Source organism: Haliotis cracherodii, unplaced genomic scaffold (assembly GCF_022045235.1).
Source record: "Haliotis cracherodii isolate W230 unplaced genomic scaffold, xgHalCrac1.p SCAF_18, whole genome shotgun sequence".
Lineage (NCBI taxonomy): Eukaryota > Metazoa > Mollusca > Gastropoda > Lepetellida > Haliotidae > Haliotis > Haliotis cracherodii.
In genome coordinates this window covers 11,315,766-11,338,702 of record NW_027266273.1, presented here as the reverse complement: position 1 = coordinate 11,338,702, position 22,937 = coordinate 11,315,766, and the positions used below count along the sequence as shown (strand labels likewise).

The following is a 22,937-nucleotide window of genomic DNA, read 5'->3' as shown; positions in this document are numbered from 1 at the left end:
CGCAAATAAATGCTCACAATTTTCGAGCATTGTGCAAAAAGACAAAGAATGAACTGCTTAGACAGAGAAGAATGACCTGCATTTCAGCGTCTGTACGAGCGAAGTTGCTTTCTTAATCTTTTAAATCTTTTAATTTGGTTATGAAATAAAACGCTTGGACGAACACTAGTTACATGTTATCATATTGCCTACCAGCCACACGCTACCGTAATCGACGTCTTTGAGTAAAGGAATGTCAGTGGCCAAAAAAATGTTTTTACGCTGATCTGTTTTTCATTTATAAATTTTCAATTACAAAAGCTAAGCTACAAAAGTAAGCTAAATTCATCAAGCGGTTCATGAGATGAAGTTGGACATACAGACTGTACCGACAGACGAATCAATGCGACATTACCTCAAATAACCCTAGGAGCCACTTGAGCAAAGATATGCCGGGGGTTGGGGTGAGAGGTTTTGTGGTGATGAGTGAGAGAGTGAGTATGGTTTTACGCCGCTTTTAGCAATATTCCAGCAATATCACGGCGGGGGACACCACATTTGTGGTGATGAGGGTAGGAAATATAATATCACCTACCGCCTCGAATAGAAACAAGACAAAAAGTATGAAGACAAAAGTTTCAAAGAAAGGGTAAATTACAGTGACGGGTACAAAGATACAAGGCATATGATACACTCATGTATCTTTCTATTCACTTGCGGCCTTCTCGACGGAGTCACTTTTGGCGTTCTTGTTCTCCAGATGTTGCAGGACACGACCGTCGAAGGGCATGTGAGCTCCACCAGCAACTGGTATATTTGCCCCGGTTATGAAACTAGCTTTGTCCGACAATATGAACGTCACTGCATGGTTAATGTCTTCCTGAGTTGTAAGACGACGGAGGGGGTGGAAATAGTGGGTGAGGCTCTCCTCCAGCTGAAATTAGTAGGGATAGATATTACATACAATAGAAGCGGCAAAACAATTCAATAATCAAAAGAAATCTCTGCTAAAAGCAGAATCTATCTTACAATTCCAACTCTGTCATTGGCATGTATTTCTGGATAACTATACAATACATGTACAAGTAACGACGATTCCAGATGTTCGCGAAAATGTGAGCGTATCCTGCCCATCCGAAGGCACAGTTACAAACGCATGCAAAGGCAAGTCAGTTGTTTATCCGAACAAAGACGCGAAAATATGAAACACGTGAAAATACGGAATTACATCAGACATCTTTCTTGTCACTGATTATGTATTATGGACATGCATGCATTAATGCCAAAGAAGATTATGGCTATTTGTTCAATAATTCGAACTTGGTCGATCGATCCGCCTAATAACCGATAACATGTGGAATAAAATCAGCATTTTGAGAAGAGGGTCTTACCGCACCACTGAGTCTGTTTACTTATTTAATTTGTGCAAAAATACTTTAAGTAGGCTGTTAGGGACCCACTTTTCCCAAAGTTTATTTTTAATCGTTATCACTAATATTGTGAAAACTTATATTTTGCCCATATATTTTTTACCCGTCTGACATTTCCTCTACAGGATCACACAAAAAAGGACATGATTTTAATAATCTATTGTATTAAAACCGACCATATTCATTTGGGGAAAAGTCCGTAAACCAAACATTTTGTATTCAAAGACTTCTGTAGTAAATATGTTCCATGACATTTTAAGTGTGTCACAACGTAAAGCAACTTGGAGTATGTATGGTAGGTGGTCATCAATAGTGACTTTCCCCTTCACAGTTTTAGGCTTGCTTTCAAACTCGTGGTTACATATGACATAGTGAAACCTCGTTAATCCGGACGTAAACATTCACAATAAAATCGTCCAGACTGGCCACCACAGATCAAAAGCATTTAGTCCGAGTTATCTCCCTTAGACCATAAATGAAAACATTACGCACATTTAACACACAAGCACAGTCTGTTTTATTAGGTTGGTTACAGAGAAAGTGAACCATTTTCCATCAAGGGTAATGACATACAAGACATTATATTTGGGACATAAAATAGTCTATTACTACATAAAACCTCTCCATCTCTGAAATAAATGACCGGTCCCTCTGAGCAAAACCTCATAGTCAAACACTAAAACAAGAGCAAAAAAAAACGTTGGAGAAAAATAATCTGGGAAAGCGTAGATTATAGATGTCGTCATGATGACATGTAATTTGGTGACTGTAACTATTATGGGTCAAAGCCTGCAAACGATGGAATGAGGCGCGCCCCGCACTTGTACCTGTAACGCACCTTGCACTCATGGCCTACACCACTCCCTCAAATACCTGCGCATTTGAACTAAAGATTTCCAGCCACTGCACGTGTTACCCGTGCTTTTAAATATTGTGACGGCAAAACTAAACATGTCTGTTATTATCCTTCACGCCGAAGAAAAGTAAATGTTCTGCCTCCACTATTAAACAAAATAATCTACTCCGAGTTGTCTCCCTTGAAACATTCCCTTACACATATGTTGTTCCTGTAGAAGGCAAAGCTTGCTTTATAGGATGGGTTCACCAAGTATAGATGCTTACCGAAAACTGACTTAAATTTGGGAATGTGTGGCTTAGAAACCTAGTTGTTTTAGAAACCAAGAGTAGAGAGGTATAATTTTGTTCGACATATAAGATTATCACATATGTCTTTGGCATTCTCGGGGGCCAAGGGGGCACGGATGGCCCAGTCGTCTCAGGCGCCGCGATTCGCTGTGCAGAGTTGCGTCCCTTGGGCACGCCAGGAACCTATGATTGTGGGTTCGAATCCCGGTTCGCCCCGATTATGTTTCTAGGTTTGTCAGCACCATACCCGTGCTAGTGGGTTTCACCGAAGTGGTAAACGTCTGAGACCTGGATCACTTCGAGCTTTCCTCCCACATTAAGCTGACATGCCGTGCTATAACTGGAATAGTATCAAAAGCGGCGTAAAGCCAACTCACTCACTCACTCAACCTACAATATATCTTCTGTACAATGTCCCTCATTATGTCCCGTGTGCGACATACGCTTGCAGTCGGAAAGCGCACGTAAAATCCCTCAGTCAGTCAGCCCTCATTAAGTCTTGTTTGACAACGGTATAAGGACCTATACCGAAACGTCGCCTATACAGTATTTAAAGAAGTTGTTATCTATAAATTGTGTCATCCGTCAAGTTCTAAGCAATGCCTATCAAACAATGCAAGTTACCATCCCTAAGCAAGAACCACGTCCTAAGTCGTATGCATGTCTTTAACCTCTTCAGTGTTGACCAGTCAAACTGTTGGTTGATAAGAAATTTATTTATATCGATGTCCACTGGCTAAGTAGCTGAAATGGACGCCTGGTCATTTATGTGACCACAATATGAGGTGATATATATAGAATACTTAACGAGCTCCCGTGTAATACCAATTTTATGAAACGAGTGACAAGTACTGGTATCTAAACGCTCGTCAGAAACCACAACTATTCACGAGTTTCATAAAACTGGTTTACACGGGAGCGAGTTTGTATTTTTTTTGTACTTGCCATTTATAACGTTTTTAGAATTATACTGTTGAGTGTGAATATTCTGAAACCTACACGATCCACGGCATAACCCAATTGAGTTTAACAGAATAAAACTTCAAACACGTCAAAAGTTGAAACGCATGAATTTAATACAATACAACGGTCCAGCTTTAGAATTCAGGCGTCCGTTCCACAAAACTATCGTAGCGCTAAGGTTATCGCAACGCACATACTTTAACTTAAACTGTCGTTGCGCTACCATTGCCTTGTGGAACAGGGTCTTGCGCCTCAAAGTTTACCATCACGTCACAATACCCGATGACGTAATTTGTTGAATATTGTTGCAAGATCCATCGGCGAAACAATGCCATGTGACGTTAGCCTAGCAACACGGTTGCTGGGGTCATCGAGTGTGCATAAGCTCCTCTCAGTGATCTATCATCTCCACGCGCAATGTCGTTGAATAAGCCAAGGGATGTTGAGAGCTTTCAATATTTGTTCGTGAAACGTGTTCCGAGAGTACACAAGCACGCGTTTTTGTATTACACAATGTGTAATAAAGCTGTATGTTTATTAAACGGGTGATCTCTTCGCAGGCAAATAATAAAAGAAGGTAAGATTACCAGAGATTACAATTGAACCACTGACCTGTTTTTCTCGTTCGTCCGTGAGGTTGCCGAACCGTCCCCATACAGGGGTCATGATAGCGCCTGGTCTGAAAGACAAGTAATTGTATCTGAATGGAGCTTATCCTTTTTAGTACTGCGTCACAAAATCAGGTAACGCCAGCAATATAACTAAATCCTTTGGCATCGTATTTCACCGGGCATTATGCTCAATGTCTCCAAAGGGGCTTAAACCAGAACTGGTTTGATTTGCAAAAGATGAAGTGACATATCGGATGAATATATGAACACGTTGCCATGACGACACTTCATACTTACTTTATACAATTGACCCGCACCCCAGCCGAGGCAACCTCTGCAAATATAAGAGATGAGATTATGTTATATTCGAAATGCCATCTGTCACAATAAAACATCAATACATTTCTGTCATGACGAAAACACAAAACTGTATCGGTATCCATTTCATAGTGAAAAGGGGCGGTCGGGTAGCCTGATGGTTAAAGCGATCGCTCGTCACGCCGAAGACCCGGGTTCGATTCCCGACATGGGTACAATGTGTGAAGCCCATTTCTGGTGTCCCCCGCCGTGATATTGCTGGAATATTGCTAAAAGCGGCGTAAAACCATACTCACTTTCACTCATAGTGTAAAAGAAAAGACAAAGACAAATTTATCAGTGAATTCAAGACGATAATCGTCAAAAGACAAAAGGCGAAACAATAACATGACTGAAACATCACTGAGAGTCATATGACACCAGGAGTTTGCAAAGAGGAAAAACATGTCATGTTCTGCCGATAGTATATGCCACTCACACAATCGTAATTAAAAGGTGAGGGGAGGTGAAATTGGGTTTAACGTTGCGTCCAAGATTACTGCACTTATATAGCGACGTGCATGCACGTGTGTGTGTGTCTGCTTGTACTAGTTCGGTCTTATGCCGATTTATAGTGCTAGCTCACTGAGATACCATGCCGCAGTTTAACATGAATACCCCACTAGAACACCGTATACTGACTCCGAGCCGACCAGTCCTTGTTTTAGCCCCTTTATGCCGAGCGCCAGACAGGGTAACAACAAGTACCATCTTTTAACGTCTTTTGGTATGACGCGCCCTGGTACCGAACCCCGGACCTTCCGCTCTCCGGGTGGACGCTCTACCATTAGACCACGGAGGCGGTCGCGTCACTAAAAACGTAAGTGCCATTAAGTATGGAGGTGCGACTTTGCTTGTCGAAAGAAGCGACTAACGGGATCGGGTGGTCAGGCTTGATTGACTTGATTGATGCATGTCATCGTATCCCAATTGCGTTAATCGCTGCTCATGATGTCAATCTCTGAATTGTCTGGTCCAGAGCTGGAATATTGATGAGTGCGTTGTTAAACAACAAACAAACAAAGTAAGGAGGTGTGAAAACGTCTACATGTCATAGAACCTCACATGATGGAACAAGTGACGTGTCATATTAAGTAAATTCCTCTGAATGTCCACCACAAGAAATCCGGAATGACATCACCGGGTCTTTGACAGTGAAACATTGAGTTGAAAGCTTGAGCATGGGCCTTTCCGTGAGGTTTGAATAAAATGTAATTCTCTTAAGTACCTTAAGAAATTGTGAGACATGACGCTATGAGCTGGAACTGATATATTTCTCGACATGAATGGGAAAATCACGACTGGAATGTCGGACAGAAAGGGAAAAATTTTAATGACTCATTGTACGTTGACATTACAATTTCAGTTTAGCCACGTGATATACATGATATACAAACAAACTATCTGACAGAGAATGTGTGTTTCAACAACATGGCAAGCGAACAAATAACTGCAGAGCTGTTGGATTTTATCAGACTGATCATTAACGTCTAGTTTTTCTGCTATTGTTAAACTTATATATATATACTTTTCTCTAAGATGTTTATACTTATCACATACTATTAAACATGAAATTCATCTCCAATCTCTCCTGACTGGCAGTTCTTACACATTTCAACTTCTCTTTCTGATATCTACGTCTGCAATTTACATTGAAATTGAGAAATGACACTGTGAATGCCCTAACAAGCGATTTATCATATGACATTACTTATATACTTCTCTGGTTCCATAGCAGACTTGATATCATTGTAATGGTTGAGGAAACACCAAGAGGATATACTATCGTGCACTTTTTGACTATACATATCCTGTAACCTTTGTTCAAAAGAGTATTAGAACAAATGTGTATACCTTACATCTTGGGATATCCACACACGTTATTAGGATAACCACATGAAAATAATAGATATGACATTTGACACTCAATTCGTTTTGCCATTGTCATCAAGAGCTTTCAGGAGTTTAAAACATTGGTAAGGATATCTTTACGATCCCATCCTCATTAATCTTGACCAATATTATGTCATTTGAAGTTGATTTAATAGATCATTGGAATTTCTTCAGGTTTCAATAATGATAACACGATAAAACTGGAAAAAACGTAAGGCTCTCAATTGCTGATACATCACCAGGAATTACCGGGGTAGAATAATCTCCAGAACTGAATGTCATGGCGATATGGGGGTTACAATATGTGACCTTCCAGACCGTGGGGTGCGTGCATGATGCCTTTCTTGTCCAGACTCGATAATGTACAGGTCGCTATGGCACATCTTGCATATTCCTAACAGCGGAGTCAAACAACATTCACCCACACCATCTATGTTCTCATTTGCTTATCCTGAATCTCAAATACTACTTAACGCAAGTCTCAAAAGCACATGTCAAAATTCCGGCGTTCCTCAGTGCGCGCTCAAGTGCCTATGGCCCTCATCAACCGCCTCATCCTTTCAATGTATCGACGTTGCACTGCAGCCATCAATGCACATGGCGGACACCCGAGATACTGACTTGTGATGTCATTTTCTTAGAGACTAGTGTTGTGTTTCACTTTAAGAACATTTGACGTTTTAATTTCAACCTTGATGATCAGTTTTGCCAAGTTTCATCCAAGTTTTAATATGTCTCAAAGTATGGTTACAGTGTTTGGACAAATAAGGGTTCTCATATATCTATCCATGGTGACGTTTCTTTTGCTGTTCAGTACATATAGGCAATTTAAGTACACCAATATTTTCTTTCAAAGTTTGAATCTGCGTACCAAATAACATTCAATTCGTTGCGTCCCACGTACCGCACTGCTGAGCCCCGAATCCCCACCAAATAGACCCCCGAATCCCGCGTACCAAAAGGGGGTTGGCAGCCTCACATATACTCACCTAAAGCAAGCGCTTTTGTGAAATGTTCCAATCCTGCCTTCGACACTCCATAAATCAGCATTCGCTGAACAGAAACGGACAACAAGAATAAACAACAACAACATGTTCAATAACCGACATCAGGTTAAAATGCATTCGGTTGTCCGTGTTTGAAATGTTTATTTATTGAATAAGTATATGCTGTTTCTAATTCACTTTCTACATAAGGTGCTACGGTCAACATAACTCACGCAGTTGTCGACGGTGACACTTGAGATGTTCAGGATACTTCCTGGAAGGAGAAATATGCTTTACAAGCCAACCTTAAAGTTTCAAAGACATGGGTTTACCACTGAATAGAAACTAGTTTTTAAGTGATTGTTAGTTTAGTATAGCAACTTTTGTTCAGTCTGCAGCTAAAACACGAACTAATACGTAAGGAAGGTAATAAAAGCTGTCCGTGTGCATGACATGTTTTTTGTCGCCCCTCCATTCTCGATGTTAGAGTGAGTGAGTTTGGTTTTACGCCGCTTTTAGCAATATTCCAGCAATATCACGGGGGGGGGGGGGACACCGGAAATGGGCTTCACACATTGTACCCATGTCCGGAATCGAACCCGGATCTTCGGCGTGACGAGCGAACGCTTTAACCACTAGGCTACCCGACCGCCCCCTCGATGTCAGAAAACAATTGACCTTCACGGGCAAAATCGCATCAGTGAAAAATTTTAAAAAAATGATTTCACCCCTGATCACCCCTCTGTGTTATTTCCTACGACAGCACATGGCAAAAAACATTAATCATCTGATCATTGTCAATGTAATCCATATGCAATTATTGAAGACATTGAAATGTAACTATAACGACCGTCAATATGATCAGTTTTAGGTTGAATTTACGAGATGAAATGGTGTACTGGAATTGGCAGGTGTCCCGTAATTTGTATCGGTGAGTGAGAGATTCTGGTTTTACCGCGCGTTCAGCAATATTCCAGTAATATTAGGACGAGGGACACCAGATATGGGCTTCACACATTGTATCCATGTGGGGAATCGAACCCGGATCTTCCGTTTGACGAGCGAACACTTTAGCCACAAGCTATGTCTACCGCACCGCTCCTAATTTGTACCACATATATCAAATATTAGATTACAATGTTACTACAATACCATCGAACATTACTAATCATAATAGAAATGCAGTCAAACACCGTTGTGTCGATGTTATAGGGGCCTATGTAAATACTTCGGGGTTCGACATAGCCGGAAGTATATAAACAGACACGTCGCCCACCATCCATACAACAAAACATGTTATTCACTAACAAAATTACAACTATCAAACAATGAATTTTGATGCGCAATCAACTTGAGAATGAACACAAATGTTCCAATAACCATGTCAACGTATAGTGCAGGTTGAAAAGCGTAGAAGTTAAGGATAACACTCAACCAGGGGATCACAATGATCCACACAATAATTTCCTTTTTCAAAACTACAACAAACATTTAAGCCATATGGAAGTAACGATAAAACTGATCCCACTGTCGCTTCACATGGTCGTCAGCTGGTTCAAATATATCCACTTATCCAATTACAATACTCAGCACTCATTCCTGATATAACACCTGCCTCGGTGATCAAAAGTTTCAGTATAAGGCGATTTATCTGTCATATTTAAGTCGATATGTTTATACTGTCCATTCACCAGCGCGGACGTTTGCGGCAAAGATGAAAGATGCACTGGTTAACCGTCTATAATTGTTATTTGAACATCCACGGTTCGTATGGTGCCTGTCACATGCGCTGTCAGTTTAAGTTAGGTCAACTTGGATACAACGCACACAGCGGCTTAGTGAAGAGAAGGCAAATTGAAACGGATCTCTGATCATCATGTCAGTGACCTGTTGAGGGATTACAGAGATCTGTCGAAGTAATGACTTGCCTTTGGTTACTTTGAGGGCTCCTAAAGCGTGCTTTGAAAGGACAACTGGTGCTCTGAGATTAACCTTCAGGATACGGTCAAACAGTGAAGTATCGAACAGTGACATCTTATCTGGGTGAAATGCTTCACCTGCATTGTTGATCTGAAACAAAGATATGTGCTCTGTAATGAATACTGTTAGCATTGGCATTAACGGGGTTGGTGTATTTCACAATACCCACAGATATGTTAGTCTGGTCTGGTCTTTTCTGAGTCAGTGTGTACGTGTATAAATAATATGCTCCCAGACATGAGCACGCTTGTACGGAAATTATTTCCAGACTTAATGAAAATATATTTGGGAATAAGATGTTGAGTTTATGATTCTACCCATCAGTAGCCTATGGATTCCCAATTTTTCTTTCTTTTCTTACATACGTGTTCTATTTACGGAAGCGTAGTGGAGCCACAGGGATATTTTTTGTCTTAGTACCCCCTACGTACGTAGGACTTAGCACTTCTACGTAGGACTTAGTATCTCCTACGTAGGACTTACTATCTCCTACGTAGGACTTAGTATCTTCTACGTAGGACTCACTATCTCCTACATAGGACTCACTATCTCCTACATAGGACTTAGTATCTCCTACGTAAGAGATAATGATTTTAGGCCATACTAAGTCCTACGTATAAATTCCCAATGTTTCTTTCTTTTCTTACATACGTGTTCTATTTACGGAAGCGTAGTGGGGCCACAGTGAATTGTTTTGTCTAAGTATCCCCTACGTAGGACTTAGCACTTCTACGTAGGACTTAGTATCTTCTACGTAGGACTCACTATCTCCTACGTAGGGCTTAGTATCTCCTACGTAGGACTCACTATCTCCTACGTAGGACTTACTATCTCCTACGTTTGGCTTAGTATCTCCTACGTAGGACTTAGTATCTCCTTCGTAGGACTTACTATCTCCTACGTAGGACTTATTATATCTTACGTAGGACTTAGTATGGCCTAGAATCATTATCTCCTACGTAGGAGATAGTAAGTCCTACGTGGGAGATACTAAGTCCTAGTTATAAGATACTAAGTCCTAGGTAAGAGATAATAAGTCCTACGTTGGAGATACTTAGTCAAAAAAAATCACCGTGGCCCTACTACGCTTCCGTATCTATTTTATTTCACTTTGGTATTGGCGAAAACAAATAAGTAGCCATGCCACTGTATGCTCAATTTGTTTGTGTCCAGTAATTAAGTTCATCATATGTCAACGACATACATAGATGATGTATCTAGTGTGCGTTCGGACGTATTGGGATTGACCCCACTTCATGAAAGTGCACGCTTTATCTCCCAGGCTGATGACACACTTACAAAGAGGTCATAGAGAGGTGGCTTAACCTGTCAAGTAGGCCACTAGCAACATTGTTGACACTAGACAATTACATCAGTTGCCATCACATTGGTGGAACCCCGTGATTGTGTTTAGTTCGTGGGGTACGTCAAGGAGTACATACTGAATTATGTTTCTGTTATGCATCTTAAACCCATTTGTTCAGACTGTGTTTGTTCATTCACTACACTTACAAGGGCATCTATTCTGCCGAATTTCTTCAGTGTTTGTGCTGGTATATTCTCAAGTACGTGGTTCCTCGACAAGTCGCCATCCAAACATAAAATCTGAAAAATAGTAGAACATTTTCGTATGATAACATGTTAAACAAACACAAACCTTTTTGACAACTAAATACCGCAAAGTTAGAAGTGCTGTTTGATGTTATTTGCTTTGGCCGGATTGGAACAGGAAGACACAATGCATATTGCCTTATCACATTCCTATTTATCAGACTGTTAAATTTCCCTTAAAAAACCCTTGATAATTTCTTCCCAAACCCCTTTAATTAAATCTTGTATTATATATTGTAGTCACTTGAAATTTGTTCTTAATCAAGTTCCTTAAATTAGCAATAGTGTTTTCCTTAGTCTTGTGAGAGTCTGGGCCATAATGAAACCTCGCTAATCCGGAAGGCACTGTTCTTTGTGAAATCGTCCGGATTAACGAATTATGTGTACTGCGTAATAGTCTTTAAATTTTTAGACGTCCGACAAGCGGGATTTCTCGACTTACAACTTAATGTATCACTTAAATTATCAATACGAATTTCCTGGTTCTTTCCGAAGAAATGCCCCATCCGACAGTTGTCTTTCACTGCTGTCATCTGATGGTCCTAATCATATCATGGCTGCACTCACATCATCTTCATCGCATCCAGCAGCAAGGCACAGGTCAGCTGTGGCGTTGAGGCCGGCGACACTCCTACCGTGTATGGTCAGCGCATACCCTGTCCGTGCTAGCTCCTCCGCTATGCCACGCCCTATACCGCTACTGCTGCCTGTAACACAGTGTACAGAAACTGCAATCCTTTAAGTGAGGAGAGATGAGATGGGGTTTAACGTTGCGTAATTCACGATTATTGCACTTACGTAGCTAAGTTCATGCACGTGTGTGCGTTGTACTAGTCCGCAGTTGAACATACGTCCGCCAAGTGAGTATGGTTTTACGCCGCTTTTAGCAATATTACAGCAATATCACGGTGGGGGACACCAGAAATGGGCTTCACACATTGTACCCATGTCGGGAATCGAACCCGAGTCTTCGGCGTGACGAGCGAACGCTTTAACCACTAGGCTACCCGACCGGCCCTACGTCCACTAAGACTCATTATACTGACTCAGGGCCGACCAGTCCTTATTATCGTAGGTTAGCGGAGCGCTTGGCAGGGTAACGTCGAAAACCTTCTTTAAGCGTCTATAGTTATGACACGGCAAGGGATCGCAACACCGACCTCCCCCTCTCGGCAATCCTTTAAGAACTTTGCCTTGTCTACAACTTTGTATTTTGAATCGTGTGGAACTACACATATGCTAATTACGCGTTCCACCTATTGTGATATACAGGGGCGGTGAGGTAGTCTTGTGGTTGAGCGTTCGCTCGTCACGCCGAAACCCAGGGTTCAATTCCCCCACATGGATAAAATGTGTCAAGCCCATTTTTGGGGTCCGTCAGTGATATTGCTTGAATATATCTATAACATCCAGAAGAAATTCATATTAATGATTCAGCCTGCACACGTATACACTAGGGTGTGATATTCAGTGATAGAGCTTGTAAATATATTCAACAGAGCTTTATATTCAATGGTCTATCCTGAAAATGTATACATCGACACCTCATATCAAATTGTTCAGGTTGCAACTAAATACAGAAAAATACCATATTCAATGAATCCGACTGCAAATAAATAAAACAGAACCTTATATTTAATGGTTCATCCGGCAAATGTATACATCCACAATCGACACGTCACATTCAATTATGCAGCTTGCAGCTAAGAACAGCAGGGTACATCCTATGGTCCTTACTGAGGTCAAGGTGCTAGCCGACCAAGGATCATAATCAGGGAGCATCGGGAATCCGTATCCCCTTGGTTTCACCTTGCAGCTTCAGAAACTCATACAAATACCAGAACATGTGTGTTTCATTTGAAATAAACAAATTGTCGCTTGTATGACCTTGTATTTACAGAACGTATACAGTAATGTTGTTTTCATCTTCCTTACATGATATAATCTTTGAGGTCATGGATCATGAATCCCATCTTGACCAGGGCATTATAAACTTGAAATAGGGGAGTCAAGACTAACGACCGGCACTTCCAACTCTTGACGTCACATATCGTCAGCCCTATCAAGTGGCCATTCATTAACATATGCATGAAAACCTCATAACACGCCAATGATGTCAGAAATGTCTCAAAAAGGATAAACATTCTGTTGAAATAAAACGAACAAGGATTAATAAACTCTCATAAATGATTGAATTATGATTTTCCTGTGCCTAACATTACAATTGGGATGTTAGATAGGTCAGTTCGCCGACACAGTTAGTGGTTATGAGAGGACATCCTGTAGCCTGATTTTTGCTAACATGGGTCTATACTAACGAAAAAAAGTAACAGTGCTTCATACAGAGTGATGTAAATACAGGCATTATGTTACTGAAAATAACAACATAACATTTGGTTATTCGTCTGATGAATGTTTTATCATAATAAATTCACTGACAAAACCCTTATCCTGTAACAGGAGACAGGGATACGCCCCCAAAGAGGCGTGGTGTAACAACTCAATTAACAATGTCAATGTGGGGATGGTCACCGCCATGTGGGTTGATACAGGCGAGGCAGCGGAGGTGCATTGAAGACACCTGATGATTGACCTGGGGGATGTTGTTCCAAATGTCAAGCAAAGACTGGCGCAACTGAGCTAATGTTACCGGATGGTTCTGGTCCTGTCGTAGGCGTTGAGCCATCTCATCCTAAATATGTTCTTTGGGGAGGGATCTGGAGAAACAGGCGTCCATGGAAGCACAGCAATGTTATGCTGCCTCAAACTGTCTTTCACAACACGTGCAACATGTGATCTAGCATTAACCTGCTGTAACGCGACGTTACGTCTCTGCATTTGCACAAAGGGTAGAAAATTAACTCGAACGATTTCGTCACAGTAGCGTACGACAATCAAAATGCTATTAATGATGAGTTTTGTTCTCCCGCCCCGTATCGTTACACTTCCACCTCAAGTTGCTGAACGCAAGCGTCGCCTGTAGACACTTGCGCGACCATCGGGGCTGTCCAGATGTTATTGGACTCATCTGTGAGCAGTATACTGCCCCAGGCTTGTATTTTAAACCTCAGATGCTATCTACACAAAGCTAGCTTTTAAGCACATTACAGAAATCATCAAATGTTCTAGTGATTAGTGCAGTCTTTGGAAACTTAAGATAACATTAAACAAAACAAAAGTACTCTTTTTTTCAAAACGTTCGTCCAACAAAGAATAATTATAGATTTATTCTACATGGTTCAGCACTAGATATTGTCAAAAGCTATATATATTTAAGGGGTATATTATTCATATAATGGTCGGTTTTGTAAGGCACAAAAACGCCTTTGCGAGCAATCCTCCAGAGCCATGTTTATCGTTTTGACAAAGATTCGACAATTTAAAATGTCCGTCGACTGACAATTACATTTGTTTGGCCACATCATTCAACCAATATTATTATATGCCTCTCAAGTGTGGGGCTTTGAAAAGTCAGTTATGATTTGAAATATTGACAAGCGTATTCCTAAAGTCAAGCAATCAACTCCCGGCTAAATGGTTTATGGTGAACTTGGAAGATACCCACTATAACTAAGAATGATTTTATGTTGGAGTAAAATGTTAATTACTATCACGATACAAGCTGGTGCAGGCGGTATATGGGCCTATGTATAAGATACATCAATGTGACAGCTGATTATTACATCCCACTTTTAACTTGTATAAACGGAATACTGGAGAACACGGGGTTAAATGATGTATGGCTATCTCAGTCGATCATTTCATGGTTGATGTATTAAATTGAAACAACTCTTACAGATCAATATTATCAAGATTGGAGACGAGAGATGACCTCTTAAAACAGTGTTTATTGTTCACTGTTTGAGCAGTTACATGTCACTGAACCAGACCTATTATGACTGCCTGTAAACCTAAGATTATGTTTTAACTCGAAATAGCGAAGTTCAGAGCAGGTTATTAAGATCTAAAAATATATTTAGGTATATTTTAAAAGTCTAACAATATCTGTACATCTTGTAACCTTAATGTTGTAGAAAATGAGTATCATTTAATGCTTGTGTGTAAACTCTATCTTCAATTAAGAAGCAAGTATATTCAAAAGAAGTTTACGTGTTATCCAAATATCAATTTGTTTTGCATACTCATGTCAACCTCAAATATAACTTTATTACAAAATATTGCATTATACATACATCATGCATTGTCAGTTAGAAGAAACACGCATGGACTTTCAGTTTGCAATGAATAAACAATTTGATACTCGATATAGATTAGGTAATCATCATCTCCCAATGGAATCGGTCGATGGTAGAGTGTAATTAGAGAACATTGAATCTGTACATTATGTTCTTTGGAGTAAATGACGAGTTACGTTACATATTACATTGCCCTAACATAAATGTCCTCAGAAATCGATATCTTCCCAAATACTATTGCGAATCTCATTCAACTGAAACATATAGACAAGTACAACTAATGTCTATATACAATATAGGCCTATCCTTATAAATTTGTCCAAGTATATCAATGTATCAATGAAATTGTTTATATAATGATACCAGTATATATTTGTAAATACGTATATGCTCACACATACTGTGTATATATCTTGTACTATTATCATTACTATCTACGCATCGTATCTAAATTGCGTAGGTCGATGATCATGATGTTAATCACTGGATAGTCAGGTCCAGACGCGACAGCCGTCATATAGCTGGAATAATGCTCAGTGCGGCGTTAAACTATAAACAAAGAAACAAACAAACAAAACTATCTTCGCATTCTCACTGAACATATCTGTCTGTATATGGGGACATATGTATATAACCCTTCTCTGTATCACATGTAGACCGCCTCCGTGGTCTAGAGGTAGAGCGTCCGCCTGCAGAGCGGGAGGTCCGGGTTCGATCCCCGACCGCGTCAAAAGACGTTAGAAGATGGTACTTGTTGTTACCCTGTCTGGCGCACGGCATTAAGGGGCTAAAACAAGGACTGGTCGGCTCGGAGTCAGTAAACTGTTTCTGAGTGGGTATTCATGTTAAACTTCAGCTTGTTATCTCAGTGGGCTAGCACTATAAATGCCATCAGTCCGGACTAGTACAAGCAGTCACAGACACACACACACACACACACACACACACACACACACACACACACACACACACACACACACACACACACACACACACACACACACACACGCGCGCGCTATATAACTACAATATTCTTAGACGCAACGTTAAGCCCAAATTTCACCTCACCTCACCTCACCCTGTATCACATGTTGTGATTTATGAGAATAAACTTGACATTTGTGAAACCACCCGACCCACTGACATACGCATTAACGATCACAAGTCCTCCAACCAGAAATCAGACCAGAAATCAGCTCTGTCAGAACATATCACCAACACTCCCAACCCCTCCTTCTCCTGGCGACACACTGATTACCTCTGCACAAAAACATTCACAACCGGAAGAAGCTCAAGCACAAAGAACCTACCCACATCAAACGAACCAAACCATCAATCAATCGAGAGATGGGAGTTTTCCAACCAGTGCTTTGGAAATATTTTTTATTCATTGTATAATCAACTCATGTAATCTTTTGTATAACAACAGTTATGGTCACATGTACATTATATTACCTTGTATCCACTCTCCTATCCACACTCCTATAGATACTCCTATAGATACTCCTATAGATGCTACTATAGATACTCCTATAGATACTCCTATAGATACTCCTATAGATACTCCTATAGATACTCCTATAGATACTCCTATAGTTGCTCCTATAGATGCTCCTATAGATGCTGCTATAGATACTCCTATAAATACTCCTATAGATGCTACTATAGATACTCCTATAGATACTCCTATAGATACTCCTATAGATACTCCTATAGATACTCCTATAGATACTCCTATAGTTGCTCCTATAGATACTCCTATAGATGCTGCTATAGATACTCCTATAAATACTCCTATAGATGCTACTATAGATACTCCTATAGATACTCCTATAGATGCTACTATAGATACTCCTATAGATACTCCTATAGATACTCCTATAGTTGCTCCTATAGATACTCCTATAGATGCTGCTATAGATACTCCTATAAATACTCCTATAGATGCTACTATAGATACTCCTATAGATGCTGCTATAGATACTCCTATAGATACTCCTATAGATGCTCCTATAGATACTCCTATAGATGCTCCTATAGATACTCCTATAGATACTCCTATAGATGCTCCTATAGATACTCCTATAGATACTCCTATAGATACACCTATAGATACTCCTATAGATACGTCAACGCGAGAGAATAACCAGTCTCGAATATCCCTCGAAACCATTGAGCGAAAATTATATGAACGGATCATTGAAAATCAGTGATGACACCAGGCGTTTGCGAAAAGGGTAAGCATGTCATGTCCTACCGCTACACATGCCACTCACACAATTTGAGACCGCCTCCGTGGTCTAGAGTTAGAGCGTCCGCCCCGAGAGCGGAAGGTCCGGGGTTCGATCCCCAGCCGCGTCATACCAAAAGACGTTAAAAGATGGTTCTTGTTGTTAACCTGTCTGACGCTCGGCATTAAGGGGCTAAAAGAAGGACTGGTCGGCTCGGGGTCAGTATACTGTGTCTGAGTGGGGTTTTCATGTTAAACTGCGGCATGATATCTCAGTGGGCTAGCACTATGAATCAGCATCAGTCCGGACTAGTACAAGCAGCCACACAAACACATACACGTGCATGCACGTTGCTTTATAAGTGCAATAATCTTGGACGCGACGTTAAACCCTATTCCACCACCACCACCACCACCACCACCACACAATTTGAATAAGTGTTTGTTGCCTGACGCTGCTCAAAAGTAATCATGTCAAATCCAGACATTAAAGTAATGGACCAGAAAATCTGACAGCTCATTATGAATGTCGATCCACTCCATCAAACTTGAATAACTGTAACCTTGTCAAAACTGGCATCACTTACATGTACATGATTATAAGTGGCTTCATATATAATGAATGGGTTAGAATCAGCCCTGAAACGTTGTATATGTTTAAATAAGTTGTTGTACACAATTCTCGTCATAATTACATCCAACTTCTAAATGCCTATCAAGACTCTTTTTTCACATAGAAGGCTTATAAGGTCAAGCGTAAGATCATCCTTACGGGCGCTGCTCTTGATGCACGGGACACTTTGGACGAGGTAATACGTGGTCTAGTCGAATAACATTCTTATTCTCCTTAATTTATTCCATTCAGCAAGAGATTTGTTTACGCAAGTCTGTTCAGCCTATATATCACCAAAACTAGAATTATATTGTTCCTACAAATCCATTGTACAACTTGAACAATATTTGTCATCAATTAATCCTGTAAATTTAAGAACAGCTGAAGACTTAGATAGGCATTTAGAACTTGGAGGAACAGGAATACGTGACACGTTTTATGGATAAACAACTTCTTTTACCCTTTGTCACGACGAAGCAAACCCCGAAGGTCGTAAAAAATGAAGATTCCAACTCTTTTTGTGAACGAATAACGACGAAGAAAGTATTACTAACCTGTTACAATTGCCACCGGTTTGGAAGATGTTGAACTGGTATGTTTGCCTCTGCACCCAGACCCAAACACACGAGTAAATTGGAACAGCCTCAGAAACATGTTTCCTGCTTGTAGATTCACCCTCTAATGTAAGTATACTGTTGCTACCATCCATATGTTCTGGAATACCTTGGGCGTATTCTGTTTTGTGCTTAGATTTGTTTAACGCAGTTATTTTAGTTCCCCTGTGATCCTAAACAAATCTAACCACGGGCGCGTCACGGACGAATGACGCCATTCAGATCATTTCAGGACAACTCGTGTCACTTCGGTACAACCTCTCTTGACCGTTACGCGAGTGAGGAAAGGTAATGGATGTTTAAAGCATTGGTGTGCTATGATAAGTTTATGTATCATATTAACCAGGCCAACGCATGCATTTAAAAAAAAGGTTGCGCGCCCTTGCATTGTTTATGCATGTTCACACATACTAATATATAGGGATCGGGGTAAGTTACATGTTGATTGTTACTTAACGCCGCACTCAGCAATATTCCTCTTGTATGACGACGGTCTTTAAATAATCGAGTCTGGACCAGACTATCCAGTGATTGACATCATGAGCATCAATCAATGCAGTTTAGCTTAGTACCTATTCGCCAACATCGCATGTCGCTTGCACTGAAAGTGAACGCGGAATGGCACTATTTTGTCCCCGTTCTATTGCCAGTGCCGGAATACAAGAGAAACAATTGTTGTATTAGCTCAGTTTTGTAGTTGTTTGTTGTTGTCGTAACATATTAAAGTTAGGAGGTAGAAGAAGAGAATAAAGTGGATTAAAGTTCCTAAAATGAGAAGTAGACACTGAAGGCTTCCATGGATGTTTGAAAAAGAGAAATGCGAGTCCACAATGGGTTCTTTACCAAATCAAGTTGAGAGAGGATGCAGACAGTGCCCACATGATGAAGTTAGATCACGGTGGTACAGCTCGCCCAAGCCCAAGAGTGTATCGAGAACTGGGTGAACGACTGAAGGATCAGCTCGGATGTCGAAGGAAGGTCCAGTTCCTGGATGATGCCTGCCACCTTCTAAAGCTGAACTTAATTCAAGTTTACAAAAAACCGAACTCTAATCAAAAGAGAAAACAATGAACTATTGTTATTACTATATATTAATGTTATTAATCTTTACATACTGAAAAAACCCCTCTATTTCGAACTGAACTCTAAATAACTTCTCTTGTGAATCGAAAGAAAAAAGTATGATTATTATTGTATATTTATTGCCCTCTACATGACTTCTAAAAAAACCTTTTGAAAGCTTGACTGAGGCCTTGAATGATGCAACCCTGATAAAACAACCTTTGAACAAGAGTCGTATGACGCTCTTTGAAATGTTCGTACATGTAGATAAAGCATGCTCGATTGTACCTCAAAAGTTGTGAAACGGCTACAGCTTTGGTTGGACATGAAAGCCGACATCATCGGCTTCCAAGCAGTTGTGGACATTAAAAGGTAAAAGGCGTCACTTTGTATTTTCATAGATCCTGAACTTACTTGTGACTTTTAAAAACGTTGGAATATTACATTGATCTCATCTTAATAAATGTCAAAGACTACCAATACCTGATTACCACTTTTGTGAATGAATGAATGAATATCGTTTTACGCCGCAACAGCAATTTTCCAGCTATTCACGGCGAAACATTTTTGTGAAGGAACACCGTACATGTACGTCATCACAGATGACGCAAGCACTGGTTCACATCAAATCATATCAAGAAGAACAGAGGACACTTGAAAAGGTGCTCAAATAACTATTGACTTGGAACAGTTACAAAACATACGGCCTTTAAAACATGGCTGATTACAGAAAGGGTTTTACTTATGTCGAAATATAATGTGCCGAACATGTTTCCAGGTGAACACATGTATTAATCATAACAAATCCATTTCGGCAGTGGTGGGTTGGCGAACAACAGTTGGTGTCATCAGTATTAATTATAGTGATTCAAAAACATGCTTCTGGTGTACATGAAATCGGAATAGTAAAATTGACACTGCTTTTAGTTCATTTGGGTTTTTTTCATCATCCCTGTTTTTGCTTTTTGGCCCTGAGGAATCTGTTCCAGCTGATAATCGAGACTGGTTGTGCTCTGTCGATGACCTTTTGAATTCGGACTTTTTGTGATTATGGAAATAGTTTTGTCGTTTTTTTCCCCTACTTATTCAAATACCACAATACTATATCCAGACATAAAAAAGAAAGTTTGTAAAGAAAAAATGTCAAATGCACGACTATATGAGTCCCCGTTAATTTACAAAACATATCTAATGAGCGTAAAAGAGATACGTTTTGAAATAGAAACGACAATGTTTTTGGAAACTATATAATGGCATGAGCAGTCTTGTTATTAGACGGTCAGGGCGGCTGGGTAGCCTAGTGGTTAAAGCGTTCGCTTGTCACGCCGAAGACCCGGGTTCGATTCCCGACATGGGAACAATGTGTGATGCCCATTTCTGGTGTGCCCCGCCGTGATATTGCTGGAATATTGCTAAAAGCGGCGTAAAGCCATTCTCACCGACTCACTCACTCACTCACTATTAGACGGTTAAAAGTTTTATGCCCAATTCCAAAGGAACACAAGGCAACATATGTTGCAATGAACAAACACATTAAAGCTTCATGTGTTGGTTCAAATGTTTGAGGTCATTGTGAATATACAGCGAAACTTCTTTGACGCGAACTATCACATTTACCCCATTTCACATATGTTAGAGATCCGATAGACACTCTGGACACTGAGGTATAGTAACGGCTGATCTCGAAATAAACTAAACTGGATCTACTTTAGATCTCCCGCTCAAGTCTGACAGTCGATCCTACATTTTTACCAACGTAGGCTGTACCAGAAGCACGAAGCGGAACAAAACGGATGCATTTTGCTGACTGAAAAACTCGCAGAAGGTTAAAAATTCTCGTGCGGTTCATTGAGCAAATAGGCGTCCCAGGTATCATATATACGAGAAATATGTTTGTGTTCGTTATACCATACAGCTAACAGAACAATTTCACAGTGAATAAAAATCAATTCATGCAATGACTGCTCAAGCATAACAATTGTTTCTTTTAATTTGTAGATTGTTAAAAATATAATATATGGCTGGTTCTAGTTAGGTCGATAGTTTTATTAAACGATCACTTCCAAATACATATTGATACAAAAACCGAGTTTGGCATCCAACACAATGTAATGTCTTCATTGAATGTGGGGGCACGGGTGACCATGTCGCCTGAGGCGCAGCAATTGTGGGTTCGAATCTCGGTTCTCCCTGAATATTTTTCAAGGTTTGCAAACACCATACCTGTGCCCGTGGTTTCCTCTGACACTACGTTGACACGCTATGATATAACTAGAATACCGTTTAGAGCAGCGTTAAACCCAAGACACGTCCTCGTTTAAATAATAGAGCACAGTCTGTTGAATGTGGCTCATCTAATTCTAAAAAAAGAAACACTTTTCCTTTAGCATCGTATTTCATCTGTATGTGATAGTCCGAAAGTCCTTGTAAAGTCGTGGCAGATACCTTCCTTTACTTCCACACAAAAATCCATGTTGCATAATAATTAATTGAGATCAACACGCAGCTTGTTACGCGAGTACCATCAGACCCGTGACGATTCGGGTGACAATAGGTCTTCATCAACCCATGCTTGAAGTAAAAGACGACTATGCTTGTCGTAGGAGGCGACTAACGGGATCGGGTGGTCAGGCTCGCAGACTTGGTCGAAGCATGTCATCGATCCCAATTGCGCGGATCGATGCTCATGATGTCAATCACTGGATTGTCTGGTCCAGACTCGATTATTTTCAGACCGCCGTCATTGAGCTGTAATATTTCTGAGTGCGGGGTAAAACAACAAACAAACAAACAAACAAAATCCACTTGCATCATGTATTTCCGCTGCCGAGCCTGCAGTAATGATTAAACTGCTAAGCACCCTTAACCGTTATATTTTATTTTTACTATCGAAGTCACGGGTGCCCGAATTCGCTGCGCGGTAGGCCAGAAACAAGTGTTTCGAATCTCGGTTCTGGTAATATGTTTCTAGGTTTGACAGCACCATTCTCGTGCTCGTGTGTTTCACCAATGTTGTAAACTAATACGGTAACGGGCCTTCTTCCCACATTAAGCACGTCGTGAATACTGTAGTCTGTCTTACAGACCCTGATACAAATATATATAAAAAACAGCCCATGCAAGTCTATAATGTTTAGCAAGTCTGGATCACTGCACTATCTGAAAATGAAGAGAGTCACTGGGCTCCTTTTTATTATATTTTTATTAAGATAACTGAACAACTGGTTTTTTTATGTACGATATGTTCATTTCAGAGACTATATGTT

The 22,937-nt window shown here is 40.3% G+C and overlaps 1 protein-coding gene across 1 annotated transcript; it reads right to left on the bottom strand.

Moving 5' to 3' along the window:
- Positions 1–685: 685 nt before the first annotated feature.
- On the bottom strand, positions 686–18,649 carry LOC139466038 (3-oxoacyl-[acyl-carrier-protein] reductase FabG-like). Its single transcript, XM_071248055.1, has 9 exons — positions 18,550–18,649; positions 11,524–11,663; positions 10,858–10,950; positions 9,290–9,435; positions 7,599–7,635; positions 7,369–7,432; positions 4,427–4,463; positions 4,131–4,197; positions 686–913 (listed from the first exon to the last, which is right to left on the bottom strand). The coding sequence occupies exons 1-9, from the start codon at positions 18,647–18,649 to the stop codon at positions 686–688; spliced, it is 912 nt and encodes a 303-aa protein (XP_071104156.1).
- Between the last annotated feature and the right edge of the window lie 4,288 nt (positions 18,650–22,937).